This window comes from Erithacus rubecula (genome assembly GCF_903797595.1).
Source record: "Erithacus rubecula genome assembly, chromosome: 6".
NCBI lineage: Eukaryota > Metazoa > Chordata > Aves > Passeriformes > Muscicapidae > Erithacus > Erithacus rubecula.
Genome location: NC_136688.1, coordinates 28,936,652 through 28,956,329, shown reverse-complemented (window position 1 = coordinate 28,956,329; position 19,678 = coordinate 28,936,652). Strand labels below are relative to the sequence as shown.

General features: G+C 42.2%; 1 protein-coding gene across 1 annotated transcript; it reads right to left on the bottom strand.

Moving 5' to 3' along the window:
• Positions 1-9: 9 nt before the first annotated feature.
• On the bottom strand, positions 10-19,188 carry ARG2 (arginase 2). The gene is made up of 8 exons (XM_079309683.1): positions 19,015-19,188; positions 18,823-18,895; positions 6,753-6,930; positions 5,814-5,973; positions 2,547-2,641; positions 2,316-2,420; positions 1,248-1,384; positions 10-341 (listed from the first exon to the last, which is right to left on the bottom strand). The coding sequence occupies exons 1-8, from the start codon at positions 19,129-19,131 to the stop codon at positions 136-138; spliced, it is 1,071 nt and encodes a 356-aa protein (XP_079165809.1). The 5' UTR covers positions 19,132-19,188; the 3' UTR covers positions 10-135.
• Between the last annotated feature and the right edge of the window lie 490 nt (positions 19,189-19,678).

Here is a 19,678-nt window from a genome sequence, read left to right as displayed (position 1 = left end):
AGCCACTGATCAATGGAAAAGCTAGTTTATTTAAAAATTGGGAAGTTAACAGTATTTGCCAAGTGTTGACAATCTATCCACTCAAGTGCCTCAGCAGAGCTCTGTAGTGTCCAATATATCCAGCACTTTGGGTTCTTAAATCCTCACTTGCTCTTCACTGTCAGATTCATCTGGAGAGCTGGGTGTTGGGAGTTCATCAAAAGCGATGTGTGCTCCTTCCCTTGTCTGCCCAAAGCACGTCGCTATCACATCGACTGCAAGGCGAGCAGTTGCTTTCACTGCCTCTTGAGAAGCTCCGAGCAGTGGATTGACTTCAACCATGTCTACAGCTGAAAGCATTCCTGTGAAAATGATTTGCAGCTTTGTTACTCTGACAAGGGGTATGGTCTTCTGCAAGGTTTTGTTCGTAGCCTTCTATTCATTGTAGCATGTCTGGTATTTGGGTTTGTGACCACCTACTCTACCTCTTAGACAGGTAAGATTGGCTCTCAAGTGAAGGATGAGGTTATTGTTCTCAGATGCAAATCTGTGGTTTTCATTTGGTTCTTTCTTATATCATCATTGCCTCACTCATTCGTGCTTTCAGCATTCAGGAAAAATGTTTGATGTTCCATATACATGTATGAGAGGAATGATTTTTCTCCCAGTCCAAAAACGAGGGGTTATAAAATAGTTTCACCTCGTACTCTTTCGTCATCCTATTAATGAATCTATAGACTATTGTCTGGTTGGAATTTTTTTAACCTTCTTTTACTGCAAATAACAATGTTTAAACATATTAAATAAAAACTTGATGGTAATAAGATTAAAAGTCCTTATATATTGAGTCAACTGCAATATATTTCATGAAAGCTTGATTTGTTGGTCTTGAATCCTAGAATGGAACTTCAAACTGTTTAAGATCATTAGCACCCATTTTTGTATTCCAGATACCCGTTTTCATCTCGTCTCATGTGTTCAGGACTAGGGAACAGTATTACACATTTTTCACATTAGTTGCTAAAATACTGCGTATTTTATTTTCTTTTGCTAAGCTGAAGTTCTTGGTGGTTAAGTTGCTTCCAACACCAAGGGAACTGCTCAACCACATGACTTCTTTTTCCCTTACTGAAGGCAGAATTGACTTTGCAGGCACCTTTGCTTTGACTACACATACTGTCTATACACACAGGAAAAACCTAACCAGTATGAGCTCTGGGGAGTTTGTCCTGTCCTTGCTTAGCCCCATACTGCTGGTCAGCTCCTACCTGTGTTGTGTATTTCCTCTGTGATGTACATGCCTTCTCTGTAAGTTAATCCACCTAGAACAGGAGTCCCCGTTGCTGGAGCCAGTGAGGGATCAAAAGCATCAATGTCAAAACTCAGGTGAATTGGTCTCTGTCTCCTGGGACAGAATAAAACAAGAAAATCAATCTTAGAGCCTTAAACTTCTTCTACATGCATTTCTTACTGTCCAGGCTAATCAGCAAAGTAGCATCAAACTCCTTGAACCATGTCTCATATACATTAAAGAAGCATCTACTCACCGAGAATTTGGTTTAAGTACTTTACTTCAAACCATCTTAACTAATATTTGTCATCTTAGTGGAATGATGTAGAGAACTGTGTGATACAATCCAGCCTTTTCTCCTTTTGTGCAGAAAGCCAGGGTGAAGGCTGAAACAGTGATGTGCATGGCAGCTAGGATGGAGAAAGCACCGAGCTCAAGAATTTCACTGTCAGTTCATCAAGATGAGCATTTTCCAGGTCAATGCTGAAGGGCTGTCTCCAAACCCTGCCATGTAGCCTAACTGCTGAAGTAGTAATGGATAATCTCAAACCTAGTTACATACTATATCAACTGCCAGCTGATGACACACACCTTTAGAAAAAAGCAGCATGCAGCACAGGTTCTAACCTGTGGGAGAGGTTACCCTTTCTAACTGAAGCTCTGCCAGCTCCTAGACTAGAATGATTTGGTCCCTGACCTGGTTCCCCAAACTTGAACAAGGGTTGCAAAGGTGGCAGTAGCGAACTGCAGTAAGGGAATGGTTGAATTGCACTCTTGAGTTGATTCGAACATCTTGTCAAACTGCAGAAAATGCAAAATTACATAACAGAACCAAATATTAAAAACAGAGCCACGACTGTAGTGAGTCATGTAACCTGTGTCAGCCATCTGCCAAACACTGAAATGGTTCCAGGGCTGAGACTTTCCTGTATGCTGGACCCTGTCACTGTTCTGTACAGCTGCCATCCATCAAGTGACCTTCACTTAACTTTCAGGAAAGCAGATGTTCAACAAGAGTAGTTTAAATTACATAATAGTTTGTTACCTGCCCATCAGTTGTTCAAAGGTTCTTTCCATAACTTTCTGAATTCCAAGGCGGTCGATATCCCTCATGGAAAAATACTGGATGTCAAAGTTCTTCAGAATATAGCTATGAAAATAGTTTTTTACAATCAATCATTACTGCTTTAAGCTGCAATCTAGCAACCTTTATGGACATGATTTCAAGCTCATTATTTCAGCCTTTACAAAAATAGTTTAACCTAAACCAACTTACTACTCAGCAGGATCCACATCCCTCAAACCAATGTACACAATGTCGGATGCTGAAAGACAGGGCTTTAGCCAGGAAAAGCCAGGAAGTTGTGGTACCTGCAAGCAAATGTTTAGTATTAGGTCAGTTTAATGATATACCTAAGAAAATGCTATTTAATGCTTCCCTGAAAAATTTGGATTCATTTATAGCATCCTTTCTCTCTCTAAATAGAGAAGCTTCTGCACTTGAAGGTTTCATTCGTGTAATTGTTCCTTACTTTCATTGCTACTTCAGCCCAGGTAAAGTGACATGATTTTATCTGTTGAATGTTAATGAAGTTTTTAGTTCTACATTTTCCAGTTTGAAGAGGAGCGCTAAAAAGTCCAAATCCACAAGCAATAGATAAATTGTATCAGTAAGGGTAAGAGGGAATGCTAAAGCAAATACCCAGATGTAGATCACTTACAGAGGGCATTTCATGGTGATGCTCTGTAAACTACCCAGTACATTATGCTTAGATGGAAGAATGAAAACCAAGGCATCTGTATCTTTTTAGCAGAACTGCCAAAGTAATGCAGACTTACAAAAATAGTATTAAAGATGGATAAATTCAAAGCAGGAAGTTGAAAAAAATAAAAAATACAAGGGAGGAAAGAAAAGCAGGGCATGAAGCTGGGCCTCCATAGTAGGTTACATCATGCTGGCTTTTGATGCAGAATTGAAGAAAGCAACTGAAAGATGTTGAGGTCATCATTTTTCAGCTTTGGTAATTAAGTAGTCATGGTATGGAATTATAAAACCATTTAGTTAGTAATATCTACTAATTTTAAGAGTTATTTAAATTAACTCAGATTTCTCTTCTTCTCCCAGCTCTGAAAATTGCTACATTTTCACAGCTGTCGAGCAGCTGGAAGGTTTTGTTTCCATCTTAAACTTCTCAATTATTAATTATATTCTAATTACAATATTGTATGTTTTTAAGGTTAACACACCCATATCTATATATAATTAACACTAGGTTAAATTAGCACAGATTCTAAAAGTATTTGCTACACTTGGACAATTACCTGAAACTTCTCTAGTTATAAATTAAGAGGGATAAATGAATTGAAGACCACTAGGAAAATTGATTCATGTTTCAAAATGGAATTCTGCAAAACCCATCACCACATCATAAACTGAACATAGTAATGATAATAATGTCAGATACTCCCTGGTATTAATGATTCCGTAGATTCAATACTGCAATTACACCTCTTTGTTTGCAAATAAATTAAATTGAATGTATTAACTGCCTTTGACAGGTTCTTTGCTTTGTTACAATGGAAATGGAGCTGCTGATAGTAAAGCCAGAAGTACAGGCATTTTCCTAGGAAGGTATTAATAGCAGTTTGTGAGTTTGGATGGTTCTAGGAGCCTTGAAGCAATCAGGAAAGGAGGATGATTTTTTTTTTTTTTTTTTTTTGTCCCATAATCAACTCAACTGCTGTACTGGATGAGAGTAAGAGGGTGAGCCATGTGCACTTCTGCACATGTAATGGTTTGCTCCAGACAGTCAGAGATGTATTAGCCAGACAAACCATTGTCAAAGGCACATTGTGCTACTGCTGAAGAGCTGTTTAAAGATTTATACTGTTGCAGAAGCCTCATGGTACCAGCAGGACTTGTGTTGGTTTCCCACCTCTAAACAGGAATACAATAGGGTAAGAAAACCCCTTGAGTGAGTGCACACACCTTTGTTTGTGCACCTGCACAGCCAGGCCTTGAGTGAGCTGCTTCTGCACAGACATCCGGCCTGCTGGAGTCGAGGTGGGCTTGTGACAAGATCCCATAACCAGCACCATGGCTGAGCAGCTTCCCACTAAGCACAGCCTAATCTTATTCTTTCTACTGGTGCTTGCAGGAAACACCTGCTTCCCCCACTGTAATCAGAAAGCTTACAGGTGTTCTTGTAGCATGTCAAAAAAACCCAATAATTGTAAAAAATTACTGCTTTTCTATGGTGCTCAAGAACTGGAACCCAGCAGAACAATATCTCCTCCGTCCCCAGGTATCACAGAGCTTTAGTTTTTGCATTACTTCAGGAATTCCAGCATGTTTATAGAGACCACATAAGAATGACTAGAAAGAGTAAAATATGTAAAAACATCAAATGATTCTATTGACTTGTAGATGGAAATAATTCAGAAGAATGTGCAGGAGAAAAAGAAGAGCTTTACCAGAAGACTGCAGTATTGCCATGCTGAACAACAACTGATGCAGTGGTATCTTCAGTAGCCATACAGGTTTAAACATGCTTGTTCTTCTTTGGAAAGGGTCTACCTCCAGCAACACAGCACCCCAAACTTGTCAAAGAGAAACTAGGAATACAGGAGTAATAACTAGCAAGGGAGAGTGCTAAATAAAACAGGCAGGTTTTCTGCAGCTCCAGCATCCATTCTCAAGATGCAGTTGCTGATCCTGCTCTCACTCTCCAGCCTGAGCTTCAGCAGAAGCAGATTGTTGTGTCAAAGTTCCTGCTGCAGAGGCTGTTCACTGCACAGGTGCTGCAGGTCCCTGTACAGGGTGACACAGCCCACAGCTAAGCCAGGCAGGGTACTTAGGTCAACCTACTGTTCAACATCTTGGGAGCAGCAAAAACAGGCCATGCAATTTCCATGTGACCCAGGAATTGATAATTTGACTTCTTTCCAAGAAAAAGACTCTATCTTTAAAAGCTCACTGCAACCAGTCACAGCCGTTCTGATTTGTAATATTTACAATGGAGCCAATGCCAGAGCAGCCAGTTAGGAGAGATCATACAGGAACAGCCCCTGTCAGGCCCCAAGGTTGTCAAAACACGGAAGGGCCAAACTAAGCAGAAGCAGCATGCAAGGTATGCTGTTCCTGGAGGTGAGCTCAGCTCAGCTCTCACAGGCTGGGCTGGGGGGAGGTTCCTGCTCAGTTGGTAGCAGTGCTGCCATCGCCCAGCCTCGGCAACAACCCAGCTCATGACTCAGGAGCAGCACCACAGCCAGCTGCTCACTGTGCAGCCCACGAGGGTGCAAACACACAGAAAAGCTTTTTCTCATTCGTGTTTCTAAGTGCCTGTATCTGTGTTTGCATGTGTTTGTGGCACATGTACATATGTGTGCATGTATGTGCATGTGAACACACAATAATACATATTTTATCTTTTACCCTGGTAGAAAAGATCTGTGTTTGCCACAGGTAAGAAAGGACCTCACATGAGCAATGGTGCAATGCTCTGAGGTTGCCATATAGAATAACTACAATCAGGATACTCACTTTATCTCGAAGCTCCCTCAGAAGAAATGAAAGAGGTTGTCCATGGAGGCTTCCAGACTGAGTTGTGAGAGGCGTGTTGATATCAGCATGTGCATCCACCCAGATCACTCCGAGGTGTGGGCACTGCCGTGCATGGCCGCTGACAGAACCAAGTGCCAAGCTGCAAGCACAGTAACAAAGCCTTTAGTCACCATCTCTCCTTCAGAACAACTGCAAGGACCATGGGAAGTCTCTCAGCTTCAGTCAGTCACACATCTGTGACAATAAAGGGAGCATCCCATACAAACTGCATGGCATGCTGCTGCTGTGATTCCAGGAGGCCAAGTAACTCTACAGGGCTATAGTCACAGATAAGCCAGAGCTCCCTCTGTCTCTGCTGTCACCCTTCCCACACAATCTTTATCTTCACCTGCTGTAGATCCAAATGCTCCAGAAAATCCAGCCTTTTTTTATTCTAGTCATGACACCTTCCCCCACAGTTCCTTCTTGCATGCCCTACTATCGTCAACCAATGTTCAGACCAAAGGTTAGTGAAAAAAGAGGAAAAAGATTCATCTTGTAAGATCTATTGCAAAACTGTTTGTGTGTAGGCTTTACAAACCTATCCTAAGAGGTGATGGGCAAAAGAGACACATCACTAAACATTCAGCGATAAAGAAATTGAGCAGTTCCTCTGAAGGAACCTGATGAGATAAACTTTCCCAAAGATGAAAACCTCATTTGTGTGTCTACAAAACTGGTCACAGAGCAATCTGGAACTCTGCAGTAGGTCAGGTTTTTGTAGCTGTCTTCTATGTTCCACCCTAAAAGCCTATCCCTAAGGTATTGCTGAGAAACAGACCCCTAGTTGTTCCCCCAGTCCCCTTATTTTCTCAATTAAATTCTTGCATTCCAAGTGTCAACCTGCAGCATGAACTAATTGTTTTTAGGTCAGCTCACCTGTGATCACCTCCTAAAGTGACACATCTGTGTCCAGCAGCTACTGCTCTGCTCACTGCATCAGCCAGCATCTGGCTGGCCAAGCCCACCGACCGCGGGTATAAAATCAGGTTGTTGTACAGTTCATCGTTGGGAACTTGAGTGAAATTCAAATCTCCAAAGTCATGCACTTGGCATCCTGGGAACACAGCAACAAAAGGAAAAAGTGACTTATTTAAATACTTCCCCAGGGAAATGCTCAAAATTGGTTGGGCAAGTATGAAAGGAACAACAGGTAAGGAATGGATCCATTTGACTATTTGCATGGGATGCAAACTCACATCATTATAAGTTAGAAGATTTGAGACAACATTATCAATCTAAGTTAAGCTTTAATTTAGCAATGAGCTATACCAATCATGAAATGTCAGTTAGAAAAAGTGTATTTTTAAAAAATTATTTCATTATAAATTCTAACATGAAAAATTAGAGTCTTTGCCATACATCTTTGCATTGCCATCTTCCTTCCCATTTACAGATTGTATGCAACCTCAAATAAGCTCAATTGCTCAAAGGTACTACACATTTCACTAATTATAGCTACATTTTCAAGGTGCCCAAAAAGCCAGGCAAAAAAGTGCCAAGTAACAAATAATATAATTTCCTTACAGTACTTCAGGCAATTCCATGGAGAATTCACTAGTGCTTTGGTAGGAGAACCTGTCCATTTTCTCAACACAAGATACTCTAGAAGGCCTTTTAATTCTAGGGCTTTGAGATCCTTTCATTACCAGTTGCAGCTTGATTGGCTGTTGAGCCTGAGAACATTCTGGGTATAAAACTCAGCCTTTCCTCTCAGAGACTCAGTTGAGACAGGCCTCTCACTGCAGGCTCTGATGAGGGCAGTAAAGGCCCCAAGGTATTTACAGCTACACCAACAGTGGCTTAATAAGACCACCTTGAATACCAGGCATGCCTGTCCCCTTGCTCCTCAGAATCACTGTCTGTTTGCAGTTCAAAGCATCCAGGCCAGAGCTTTATATTTTGCCTTTAGCCATCCTATGCTTCATGGGGCAATTTGAAAAATTTGATGCAAGTCAACATGAAGAAACAACCTACTTGGGGCTCTGGGCTCCTGCTTAATTTCCAATAAGCCATTAGTCTAAGGTCTAGGAAACTGGCTCTGAATGTGCTTGGTGGATATTCCATAAAAGCATAGTTGAGACATACATGACTTCTTTATATTTTAAAAGGAGTTTGACTGGTGAAATGAATGGAGGGAAGTTCTTGAGTCACTTGTACAGATTTGGTGTTGGGAAATAGGCAAGCATACATTTCATAGCAGGGACAGAGGTGGGCAGATGTTGGGGTATTTGCAAATGAACATGTCAGTTGAGCACAGCTGCTCAACAAAGGATTTAATAGATGTCTTAGCAACTCAGAAAACACATTCTCTGCAGTGACAGCAATTCAAGCAGTGAGCAGGGCCATGACATACCACTCCCTGCTTTTCAAAAGGCAACAGAGGTACCCAACTGCTTTTTTTTTTTCCCTCTAGTAGACAAGACCTAATTAAGCAACAGGATGAAGGCTCTGGAATTTTGAGCCCATTCAATTTGAATGTGCTATCTGATCTCTGTGATCGCTACATTTTCTACCTTCTGTTTATTCTGTTGCTATGCAGAAGCAGAAAAATGTGAGTTTTAAGATGTTCAGTAAATGTTAAAGGTTTTTTATTTGTGTCATCCTGCAAGGCGACTTCTCCTACACTACATATGCACACTGCTACACATTTCAGTATTTCAAAATTTGATGAAAGTACTTCAGCATGCCTGGGAGACAAGTTTTGGAAGTAAGACTTTAATGGGTATCAAGACTTTTTGGAGATACTCTTGTACAAGGGAAAAATGCCTTTGATCTGACATGTGACATCATTTGATCTGACCTCTGACATCTGTGTGAAATAAATCTGCAGTTAGGAGCCAAATGCAGTGAGCTACACTTTGCAGGACAACACATTACACAGTGTAATGGAAGACAGGACTACAACTTTGGTTTTGCTCTCCCCTACAGGACATGCAAGCACATGGCAGTATTTTTGTCCATTAAAGGATAAAAAACAACTTCCTTTAATTCTATCACAAAGCTCCACTTTCAGACCTGTATAAAACGAGGATTCAACCATGCCATCATTCCTTGCACTTCAAGGAATCAGTTAAAATTCTCCAGGTTATGCTCAAGGCAGGCCACACATGGCAGACTTTTAGAGAAGTAGCAAGTGCTTAGTAATTTCTGCTTTACCCTGCCCACCTCCAAGTTCCCATTGTAGGGCAAAAAGTCTTGGTTCAGCTTCTGAATAAAAAAACCCATTTATTCCTTAGGATCATCAGATTTATGTGGCTTAACACTTTTGTGGTTCAGAATTCTGCACTATTGTACACTTTCTGAACACATGGTACTCATAATTCCCTCTAATTATTTTTATTGAAAAGTATAATGTCTGTTAAAGACAATAGACGCCTTCAGTTTTTGTTACCATCTTCTAAAGATTAGATAGGGTTCATGAACCTTGTAGCAGTTTCTTTTCTCAGCTTAGTGCATCCCTTGTCTCTAGGCCCTCTGTTTTTATGTGCTTGCAGAGGACAGCTCAGGTTTCCCAGGGTGATAAGGAATGTTGTCAGCCAGCTATCCAAAGGCCATCTGATTAAGATACAGTTAATCTCAGAAGTACATGCTAATCCAAGACTCAAACATATCTTCTCTTACTATTATTTCTTTTAATGGTGCCTAGTGTTTTGAAAACTGCAATCAAATGACCTTAGGGCAAAGAGAAAGTTTAGTGAATAGATAGTGCACAGAGAAAGAAATTCACTGTACTCAGATATGCCATGCATCCCAAAGTGTGGGAAGTGTATGTACGTGTGTACACACAGTTTTTCAAATACCCAGATACTAGAGATGAAATCAACATGCACATTTGTCTTAATGGTACTGAACAAAGAAATACATCAATAATTACTTTAATAATTTGACATAGCTTCTATCTAGAATCTCAGCCATTAGTCTAAAATTTAAAGACCTGAATTCTTTTCCACTTTATCTGCCTGCTTGCATATAGATCTAGGTTTATTTCTTAAAGCTCTCTCAACTACATTATTTGTGCAAAGAAATTGCTCAATGGATAAACATGCTGTAGGGCTGTGCAATCTGGGGGATTTTGCTGTTATTTGGTCATTAGTGAAAGATTTCACAATCTACCTCACCAAGCACTTACTATCTTTGGTAGCTAGAACACTTTATTTTATATAGATACTAATACTTATGAACAAAACAGCTTTTTAAATTAGCACATGTTAACATGAATATATGGGCCTTTTAAAAGGCAATAGATTCAAGTTGTGCAAAGTAGAAAAAGCAATGGGCAGATAGGAAAGCCAGCTTCTTTACATTCACAGCATCCACATCATTTGCCAGTGAAGCAGATCAGGCCTAGCCAGGATTAAAGTTCTTTTAAATAGAAACATTTATGGTATCTTAAGTACCATACAGCACTTAAGGAGTAAATAGCACAGACATTTTGCTAGTAACTAAAGAGTATGAAATCAAATGTGATCAAAAGTCTTTTGTTCACACTTTCAAAGCCTAACAGAAATTACTTTCAAATTAAAAATATATTATGTTTGATTCGTTAGTCAATTATTAACAGTGCAAGAAATTTATAACAACCAAATGCATACAAGTCAGTTCCACCAACACTGGCTCAAGCAGAGATCCCTTTTTGAAGTGAGGAAAAGAAAAAAGCAGGCCTGAATAATCTATTTCTATTGCAGAGATACAAGGCAGATAAAGGTGTCAGTCTGAGTAGGAACACACACTGTAGTTACATAACTAACACGTGCATAGGCTCAACAGTCCTGGCAGAATGATCAACCACAGTGGAAAGGCAGCATCTGCAGCTCAGGAGTGCAATCCCCAGTGCTTCAGTGCCACCCTCTGTCATCAGAGGTGCCTGGGGGCACAGTTCAGCCAGAAAAATTAATAAATTAGCTTGAAATAGTTTGCAGAGTAGATCATTGCCAGGTTGATTTATTTTGACCTTAACAGGTTAGGGAAAGATCACACAGGCATAATATAGGCATTGAACCTGCATAATAAATATAACAACTCTGCAGGGTAGCAAATGGGAATTGGAACAAAAGCACAAGGAATGTGGGATAGAACTGATCTCCCAACACTGCCAGTTCACACTGGGTATTTGTGAACTGGACATTAAAACAAAAACAAACAAACAAACAAAAACAAACACAAAACAAGAACCAAACACCTAATTAATGGGGAAAGTAAATCCTCTTCTGGGTGAGCTTCTACCAAAGGAACCTGGAAATCCCACAGTTACTAGACCTTCTTTCATACTGTGTTATATAAAGCTGCTCACATGAAAGCATCACTCCTGCAAAATGTTTTTTATAGCATCACTTACTAAGTCACCACGCAGAAAAAAAGCTTTTAGTGATGCAATGTTTATAGGCAAATATAACATTTTACTTCCCATGAATGAAACCAAGTTACCATCCTTCTTTTCAGTATAAACCTATTGGCTTATGGTGGGGACTGCAAGCATTTCTCAGAGACGCTGTCAAAATGTTACACAACAGCAAACAAATGATTCATTTCATTATGACCAGTGCATTGTCAAGCTATTTTTAAAGACAGTTTTAACCCTTCAGAATTATTCAGGATGTGTGTGTGTCACAACTACACTAATGAAGTGCATACTTTCATTTTACATGGATAGGAAATTAGGCTAGCAAGGTTCTCACTGGAAGAGACAAACTTCAGCAGCCTAATTTAATAATAACCCTCTTGCTAGAAGTTCATTACATAGCATCTACTTCTATTTAAACTGAATAAGTATATGCTGGAAGAAATCTATTGTATACATAGTTGATGGCTCAATAGATACCTGTCAGTTCTAAAATTTCACTTCCTAAAAGGCAATTCTTGTCTGAACAATTCCTATACCTTTTTTTTTTTTTTTTTAATATTGAAAGGTCAGGTTTAAAACAAAGTTTCTATAGCTGTACATATTTAAAAAGCTTAATCTCCTACAAAAGCAACAAGCAAGCCCAATGCCAACTGCTCCCCCAAGTCTGTAGTCAAGATGCCCCTTGCATAAAGTGAGTCAAAAAATATTTTTCCAATCCCAAATTGAACAGCCACCTCATTTCCCTTTGGAAACTGCTTATAACTTTAATTTCCTATGAAATTCAGTGCACTTGACCTTAAGAGGTCTTCAAAAACGTCAGTCTGAGGTGTTGGGAAACATTTGCATTGTGGCTTGCATCAGAGAGAGGGGTGTAGCTATTGCGTCTGCCACACCAACAATCCCTGCACACCTTCTAATTCCCTTCAAATAAGCTTAACCCAGACACAGTTCCTGATAACAAGAACACAATGGGGCACTTACAGCCATGAGGATCAAAATGCCAAAAGAGCCTTCCTCAACAACAAGCACCTTGTGCTTTAGATTTACAGAAGTAAGCAGTTATTACATTAGTTAACTCAGGCAGGTAACAGTTGAGAGGAAGGGAGAGCAGAACATACTAGAGACTACTGAAATTCTCTTCCTCCCTCTTCACCAGCAGGGAGAAACTAATATCTGACCACTTTACTTCATATACAAATGAAAAATCTCATGGATTGTTGATCTGTGGGTTGTTTGTTTTGTATTTAGTGCTTCATTCTTTTCAGCAGGCGGTGTTATAACAAATTTTCACCTTTCATCCAAAAACACTCCTCCATATAAAAAAAATTAAAAATACAAAACTCCCAAGAGCTCTGTTCATTGGCTTGTCTTCCCTTATTTCAAGATTAGGAAGAAATAATAATTTCAGGTTTTCCTGATCTTTATCAGCACAGCTTTATTTTTAAAGATATTTAAACTAAACTGACATAGAACAATTACAGTTAAAGCCCCAAGTGACATTTACCCCACATTCACAAGGATTCTTTTAAAGCCAATTTCGGAGTGCAACCTTGAGTATGCATCAGCCAAATGGGAGAGGTAAAAACAAACATCAAATCGATGGCTGACACAAAGTTTCTCATTCCAAAGCAGATTGTGTACTCCATCAGCATGGGGAAGGGAAGAGACTATCAGACCCAAGTGACTGCAAGGACTGCTCTGACTCTTTATTTTCAGTGTTGGCATTTTTCTCCTGACTTCCAAGGCTACTTGTAATCATGCAAATACCAAAGGTACAGCATTCAAAAGGATAAACCACATCTGCTGAGTGCACAGCCGAGCACATTTCCCCAGGGGAGCTTAGCCTCCCTTGCTCAAGGCAAAACAGCCAATGTTGGGAAGAAGCAACCTAAAAACAGCCTCAGTGGAGCCCTCCTCAAAAAACAGCTCTCCTCCAAAACCCCAGCAGGGCTCCTTCTGCCTGCCAGGTCACCACAGCCTGTTCCTGGCTGCCTTCCCTTACAGAGTAGAGCAGCACCTGCCCCTGATGCATTCTGACAACTGGCTTAATTGCAAAGGCTCATTGCAAACACCAGTTAAAATCAGCCCCTTTAGCTGTGCTTTGATTTTTGACAAACCACTGGTGTTTGGAGGTAACCAATCATGGCCAATCCGCATTTGAGAGCTAAACAAGAATAGCAGAGTCTCATGGATCTTTATCTCTGTATAAATAAAAAGAGGTAATTAAATCTAGTTCCAGAAATAAGCTGCAGTACTACATAAGTATGTTGTACTGACATTATTAAAAAGAAGTGTTTGGGCATGCTTGTGTCTAAGGGAAATGAAAGAGGAGAACTATCCATTCTGTTTCTGGGGGAAAATGAGGAGGAGGATGTTCCTGGATAAAAAAAAATGCATTTATATTTCTGTTTTGTAGGGAAGAAGAATTAGCTGTTAGTCTGACCTCTTTATGTTATATCCAAACTGATTTTTGTTCCTAAGAATGTTCCTAGCAAATGAATACTCAGCTTTGACAGTATTAGCACCAGATGTGATCAAAAATAAAAATACATGAACAGCAGCATTTCTTACTTCAAGAATGCAGAGATCTAGCTAAACAATATGCTGCTTAAATACCAGCAGTTCTTTAGAATTTTGCCTGTCTCCCACTTCATCAACAGCAGAAAACATAACTCAAAAAAGCCAGATCTTGATATTATCTATACAACAAATTTAGACTTTATTGGAATTCTGGAGATTAGAGATATTTGACTGGCTCTACCAATGTCTTTACAAGTTTAAAATACTGAGTTTTTAAGAGAAACCACTGAGGTAAAAGCTAGTGCAAAACAAAGCTAGAATCTAATTCAAGAATCCATTCCTGACAAATCTTGTTTCTAACATGCAAATCCAATCTTAGTTCAAATACAGGGCAAGCAGAATAGAACAGTTTATCACATTCTTCAGGGATACAGGCAACTCTTCAAACACATTCACTGGATGGACTGATGAACATTACTTCCCCAACAATGCAGCTGTAACTCTTGCCAGTCCAAATCTGCTGAATCCCAGCACCTATACTTATTTAAGCATAATTGGTGAATAACTAAATTGTTTATCTTCCTTCTAAACTCTTTACTGAAGAACATTTAGGTGGACAAAGAGGAGATATGTAGAAGCAGCATGATTTATTAAGACTGATACTAACCATCTATCTTGGTGAAGAAGCAAAGTTGCATTGCTATTTCTGGCAGCAGATGTCAACAGGAGTCCAATGGTTTTAGGCAAAGCAGTAGCCCAACTCCAGAGACACGGATTAACAGCTCCACACCCCTTTTAGAGGAGGTTACTCCTTTCTGAGTCACTGCACTGACCTCATGAAACCTATTACTGAGGAACTTTTTTCTGGTCAAACAGAAGAATGGCAATATGATGCTCATTCTCTCTGACAAGTATAGTTCCACTCTGTGTGTAAGCCACATGTCTCTGCAGTTCACCAACTTGCCAAGCCAGCAACTCAGACCAAAACTTTGCTAATCAATTCTACAGTAACTCAAATCCAAGCCCGGCTAAGGTCAGCAACCCAGCTGCATGCAGTTCTAAGTAAAGATCAAAAAATTTTAATTCAACAATCAACAACAGTCAACATACAGGAATGAACACTTGGGAAGAAGTCTTACATTAAAGTTGTTCCCATGCCAGCAGCAGCCTAGATACTCTAAATCACCTCAAAAGCTACAGCAGGATAGTGGCTATCTATTAAGTACAAAACTGAATAAGGCCTTTCTCTCCTCAAGTAAGAGGAGTAGGCAAAACTCTGGATTGAAGTTTGATCAGATTCTCTGCCTAATCTGCAGCTAACAGGAGAGGCCCAAGAAATTCTCACTTTAAAAAACTTCATACATTGCACCTTGAGTAGCTTATGCATCTGTCACCTATCTTCCCCACTCCTAGCCCAGAAAAGTGCAAAAGCCTCACATACTGCACCCATTTCTGCTTACTGTTAGAGCAATACACAGCCCTACATGCTTTGCACACTTTTCTCCCCCATTCCAAGGAGTTGTGGGGCTCCATTTCCACAAGGCACTTTTACTTCTTTGGCAAGATGTCCTTTAAGGTGATAATATTTTAGATTCCCTAAGGAGAAGAAGCAAAGCCAGAAGACATTGCCAAGGCAAATAAAAATCCTCACAGCCAGAGTAAATTATATTTTAATTTACTCCTGCTGGACTTGAACACTTCCTGCTTTGGCTTGGGAGATGCACTCCTGTTACAGTAACTCTTCCCGAGTACACTTTGAGCTACTACCAACAGGTAACAGTGTTCTCTATGCTTCTAACAAGGAGATAAAAGTCAAATTGGTGGCTCAGATTCATCTTTGACAGTCTGGTACAGACTAGCAACAACATCTGCCACTGTGCTCCCTCCTCAGATTTCAGCCTAAGCATAAACAAGCAGTTCACAGGCAGTCATTACTTGAGGCAGCCAAGAAGTTACTACACCATGTAGGTATGGTCACAGAATCTTTCATTGGAGGGATCCCCCCCAAAAAACAGAAATTGGAATAGCAGCTCAGAACACTGCAATAGGACTATAAAAGAACAGAAATTAGGATAGGGTCAAATTCCCCCCCCAAATACACCAGCCAGTGAAAGCAAAGTGCAAAACAATGCAAAAAGTGGAAACAAAAGTTTAGTGTTCTTACTCTTTCTGATACAGCTGGAGCACTATCAAAAGAAGTCATTGAATAAGGCAAACTGACATTTGAAGAGCTATGTGGCTGCTTTATATTCAAAGTAACAAACAAACAATATATGCATATTACTACCCAAATGCTACCTTTTAGAGGACCCCCAGAGCACCTTCATTTCATACAGGTTGAGTTGAACTTGAATTACAAATGGAAGATGAATAAATCAAAACTTTAAATAAATAAACTTTAAAATTTCAGGCAAACAGAAGAGTCTGATCACCAGAAATCTTTTTCACTTCAAAGACCATGAGGGCAATTTTCAGAGTTACTGTTAATGCTGAGGAATACTGCCTCTCCTCCCCATCTCTACTTCTTTAGATGGCCCAGAATCCAGCCTCACTCTTGTACTGGGAAGCATCATTCCTTATTTCATACCTGGTTTCAAAGTTGTAATGACAAAGAAAATCAAGTTTATAGCATTCTTGCATATCCAAGCAGGGAATGGGGGCATGTAACAAACACTTTCCATATGTGATGCTTAGAGAGGCTACTTGGACCAGACAGTCTTAAAGAAATACACAGGCCCTGTGGTAACAAATGCTTCAGAATTAGCCAATACAGGTGAAGAAGCCCTGTATCTTAGACAAATATTATTTCTTTTTAAAGGAAAAACCTGGTCTGCTGCAGTATAATTTGCCTGTTCTGGGAAAACAGTCAAGAATCCATGAAAATTATTAACTCTTATAATAAAAGAGATAAATAGAATGAGCAAAACAATAATTAGAATCATACTGTGGCCTTCTTAAAAGCATGAGCAGAAAGTTCATAGTGTTAGAAAGACAAAGAAAGCAGCTAAAGCTTTACTGCCAGTTCAGCATACCACAGGACTCCAAGTAATGGCACTATTACAATAGTACTGCAGCCAAAGCTATCCTGGCATCCCAGGGAAGAAAAATAAGCAGCCCACACATAAAAACAATCATTTGTTAATTTTCCATGAACAACAAATGTGTACAGTACAAAAGGCTACATGGCAGCACCCTCCTCCAACTACCACCCTCCCCTCAAGCAAATTTTCTTTGCCCTGTAAACCACTGCTCTGTGCATGCTGGTCACTGCCATCGTTTCAGGATGAAAATTTAATACACAGCAGAATCTCTTCTTACAAGGACTGCAGAGGTTTAAGTAGCAATAGATATCAACACCACCTTAAAAAACAAACCAATCCCACCCCAGTGGAAGAACATGCCAGCAATAGGAAACTGCAACTGCAGAAGAAAGAAATCCCAGAGCCTCAAAAACTACAAGGGAGCAAACATCAAGAAAATAATTACTGATTAATGAGCAAACAGCCTATAACAAACTAAGCAGTGAAAGTATTTTCTTAAATTTAGTTTAGCTTGCTTGATTTCCATGACCATAACATTTTGATACTGGAATCCAGAGAGGGCTTGAATTTCCCCTTCTTTCTACTACCTCCTATTGTGTCAAAGCAAATGAGAGGGCTTTTTCTTCTAGTTTTTAATTTTGTTGGGTTTTGTGGGTTTGGGGTTTTCCTCAAAGAATTCTTACAAAGTGGAAACATTAGCTCTGAACCACTTGAAAGAGAACCCCAAGCCTTCCAGTATAAAATTGTGTAATTGATACAAAATAACCTGCTGCTCAGAGTCTTATTTAGAAGAGCATCCTCCTTCCAAACCTAGCAATTTCTTACTTTCAAGTAAACTTTAGGCTCAGTAATTATTCTAGTACAAAGAACCTCTTTTAGATGCCCTCTTCCACATTTGCCAAGATTATAGATCATGTTGACTAGCATTCAATATTGCCAAGGATGGCAAACATCTGAACTTCGCACAAAAGAAGAGAAGAAAAGAATATCTACTCATTTGGCTGCCAACTGGGACTTTTCAGCTTGTGAATCATAAGATATGCAGGATGAGCCTACAGGGCTGCACAGAACAATTGCTTCTGTTTTGAAGAGTTCTTATTCTTACAATTCAGAATAAAATTGCTAGAGGGTTATTAGGCAATTATCTCTGTAAGCATCTATACTCCACTGATACTAACCACCCAGGGAGCAGATACTGGCTCTTTCTGTGGCCCAGCCCTGCAATCCATCCCATCACACCGTCTTCAGTAACACTTTGTAGATTAAAGATTCTCCAAGACACAGCTCAGCTTTACAAGCTTCTACCCCTCGTGTCCTGTTTCTAGTAATTGTGGTACAGCTTACCGCAGGTCTCAGCTTGTAGAAGTAATAGATGGGAGAAGCTGAATCACAATTAAATGCATGGGTTTGATTATACAAAAGACTAGAAACAGCTAATTCACAGGGTGGTATTCGCAAGCGTTTTCAAAGACATCGGAAAAGACCTCAAACATAAAACTGAGAACTTCTCCAGAAAATTCTGAATTTCATCACCTGGAAGCATACGAATCTTTTAGGAAAAAATTGGTAATGAACACAGAAGGGGGGAAAAGTTAAACTTAAGCAAAACAAAAAAACCAGGCAAAGCCCACTGTGCCCACAGTCACTCCACAGTCCGGATGCCCCGAGCGCGCACGGGGATCCGAAGGGGCTCTCGCTCCCCCGGCGCTCCCGGAGCGAGCGGCGCACGCCCCGTGTGCCGCCGAGCGTCCCGCTGTGCGGAACCGGAGCGCATCGCGCCCGGGAGCGGGGACCACCGCCGCTCTTTGTTCCGGGGACCCCCGCAGGGCCGGTGCGGCTCCTCCCGGTGCGGAATGCGACAAGCCCGTCCCTCCCGCCACCGCCGCACGGTGCGGGCACGGCCGGGGCACGGTGCGCTCCGTGAGTCACGGAGGCGGGAGCCGTCCCCCCGCCCGCAGCCCGAGCGCGGCTGAGTCACGCTGCCCCGAGACGGGCGGGGGGCGATGCGGGCATCCCGCCGCCCCGCCCGCCGCGCTGTGCTCACCGAGCCCGGCCAGCCGCTCCGCCAGCCCCGCGGCGCGGAGGGTAGCGGGGCCGTGGTCCACTCCCCGCCGTTTCTGCGAGACAAAGAGAGGGGGATCGCGTCAGACAGCGCTGCCCGCGGCCAGGTACGCGAGCCCCGCCGGGGAGGGGCAGCCGGGCGACCGCGGCACCCGGCGCCCCCCGCGACGCCCACCTGGCCCCTGGAGAGCGGGGCTCCCACCAGCGCCACGGAGTGCGCCCGGCGGCGCGGCGGCAGCGCGGGGTCGGGCCGGGCGCGGAGCAGGCGGGCGAGGGTCCTGCGCAGGGCCATGGCGGGGCGATGCTGCGCGCGCCGCTCGCGCCCCGCTCTCTTCAGCGCTGCGCGCCGCCCCCGCGCGCCGCCGCCCCGCCCCTCGCGCCCCCGCCGCGCGGCCAACGGCAGCGCCCGCGCACGGAGGTGTGTCCCGCCCCCCCGCGCGCGGCCCCGCCCCGCTCCCCTCACGCCCGCCCGGGGTTTTTCCACTGCGGCCGCCTCGCCGCACCTCGCCCGCCGCCGGCTGGGCAGGGCTCCTGGCACCGCGGGGCCGCCGCCCCGGCACGGCCTCCCCCCGCTCCCCCGGAGGCCGAGAGCCGCCGCTGTGGCAGCCGCCCCGCCGGGGGCACAGGCGGAGAACAAGCGGTACCTCAGCCGGGCTCCCCGCTGGACACACTAAGCGCCGAGAGCCTCCGTGCAGGAACGCTGCTGCGCGGCTTCGCTGAATAAAAACGGGTGACGCTCATCACCTGTCCACCTGCCTCGAATACCGATCTCGGAGCATCGTGGCCTGAGACGGTTCTTAGGTCTCCAGCTGTTCCTATTCGAGGCACATTCGAAGGAT

Bases quoted from the DNA above. Each gene is read 5' to 3' on its own strand.
- ARG2 (XM_079309683.1), bottom strand. From the start codon at position 19,131: ATGGCCCTGCGCAGGACCCTCGCCCGCCTGCTCCGCGCCCGGCCCGAC. The intron at 18,896-19,014 runs GTGGGCGTCGCG...TTTGTCTCGCAG, and splicing joins CCCCGCTCTCCAGGGGCCAG to AAACGGCGGGGAGTGGACCA. The intron at 5,974-6,752 runs GTGAGCTGACCT...CTGTGCTTGCAG, and splicing joins ACTTTAGGAGGTGATCACAG to CTTGGCACTTGGTTCTGTCA.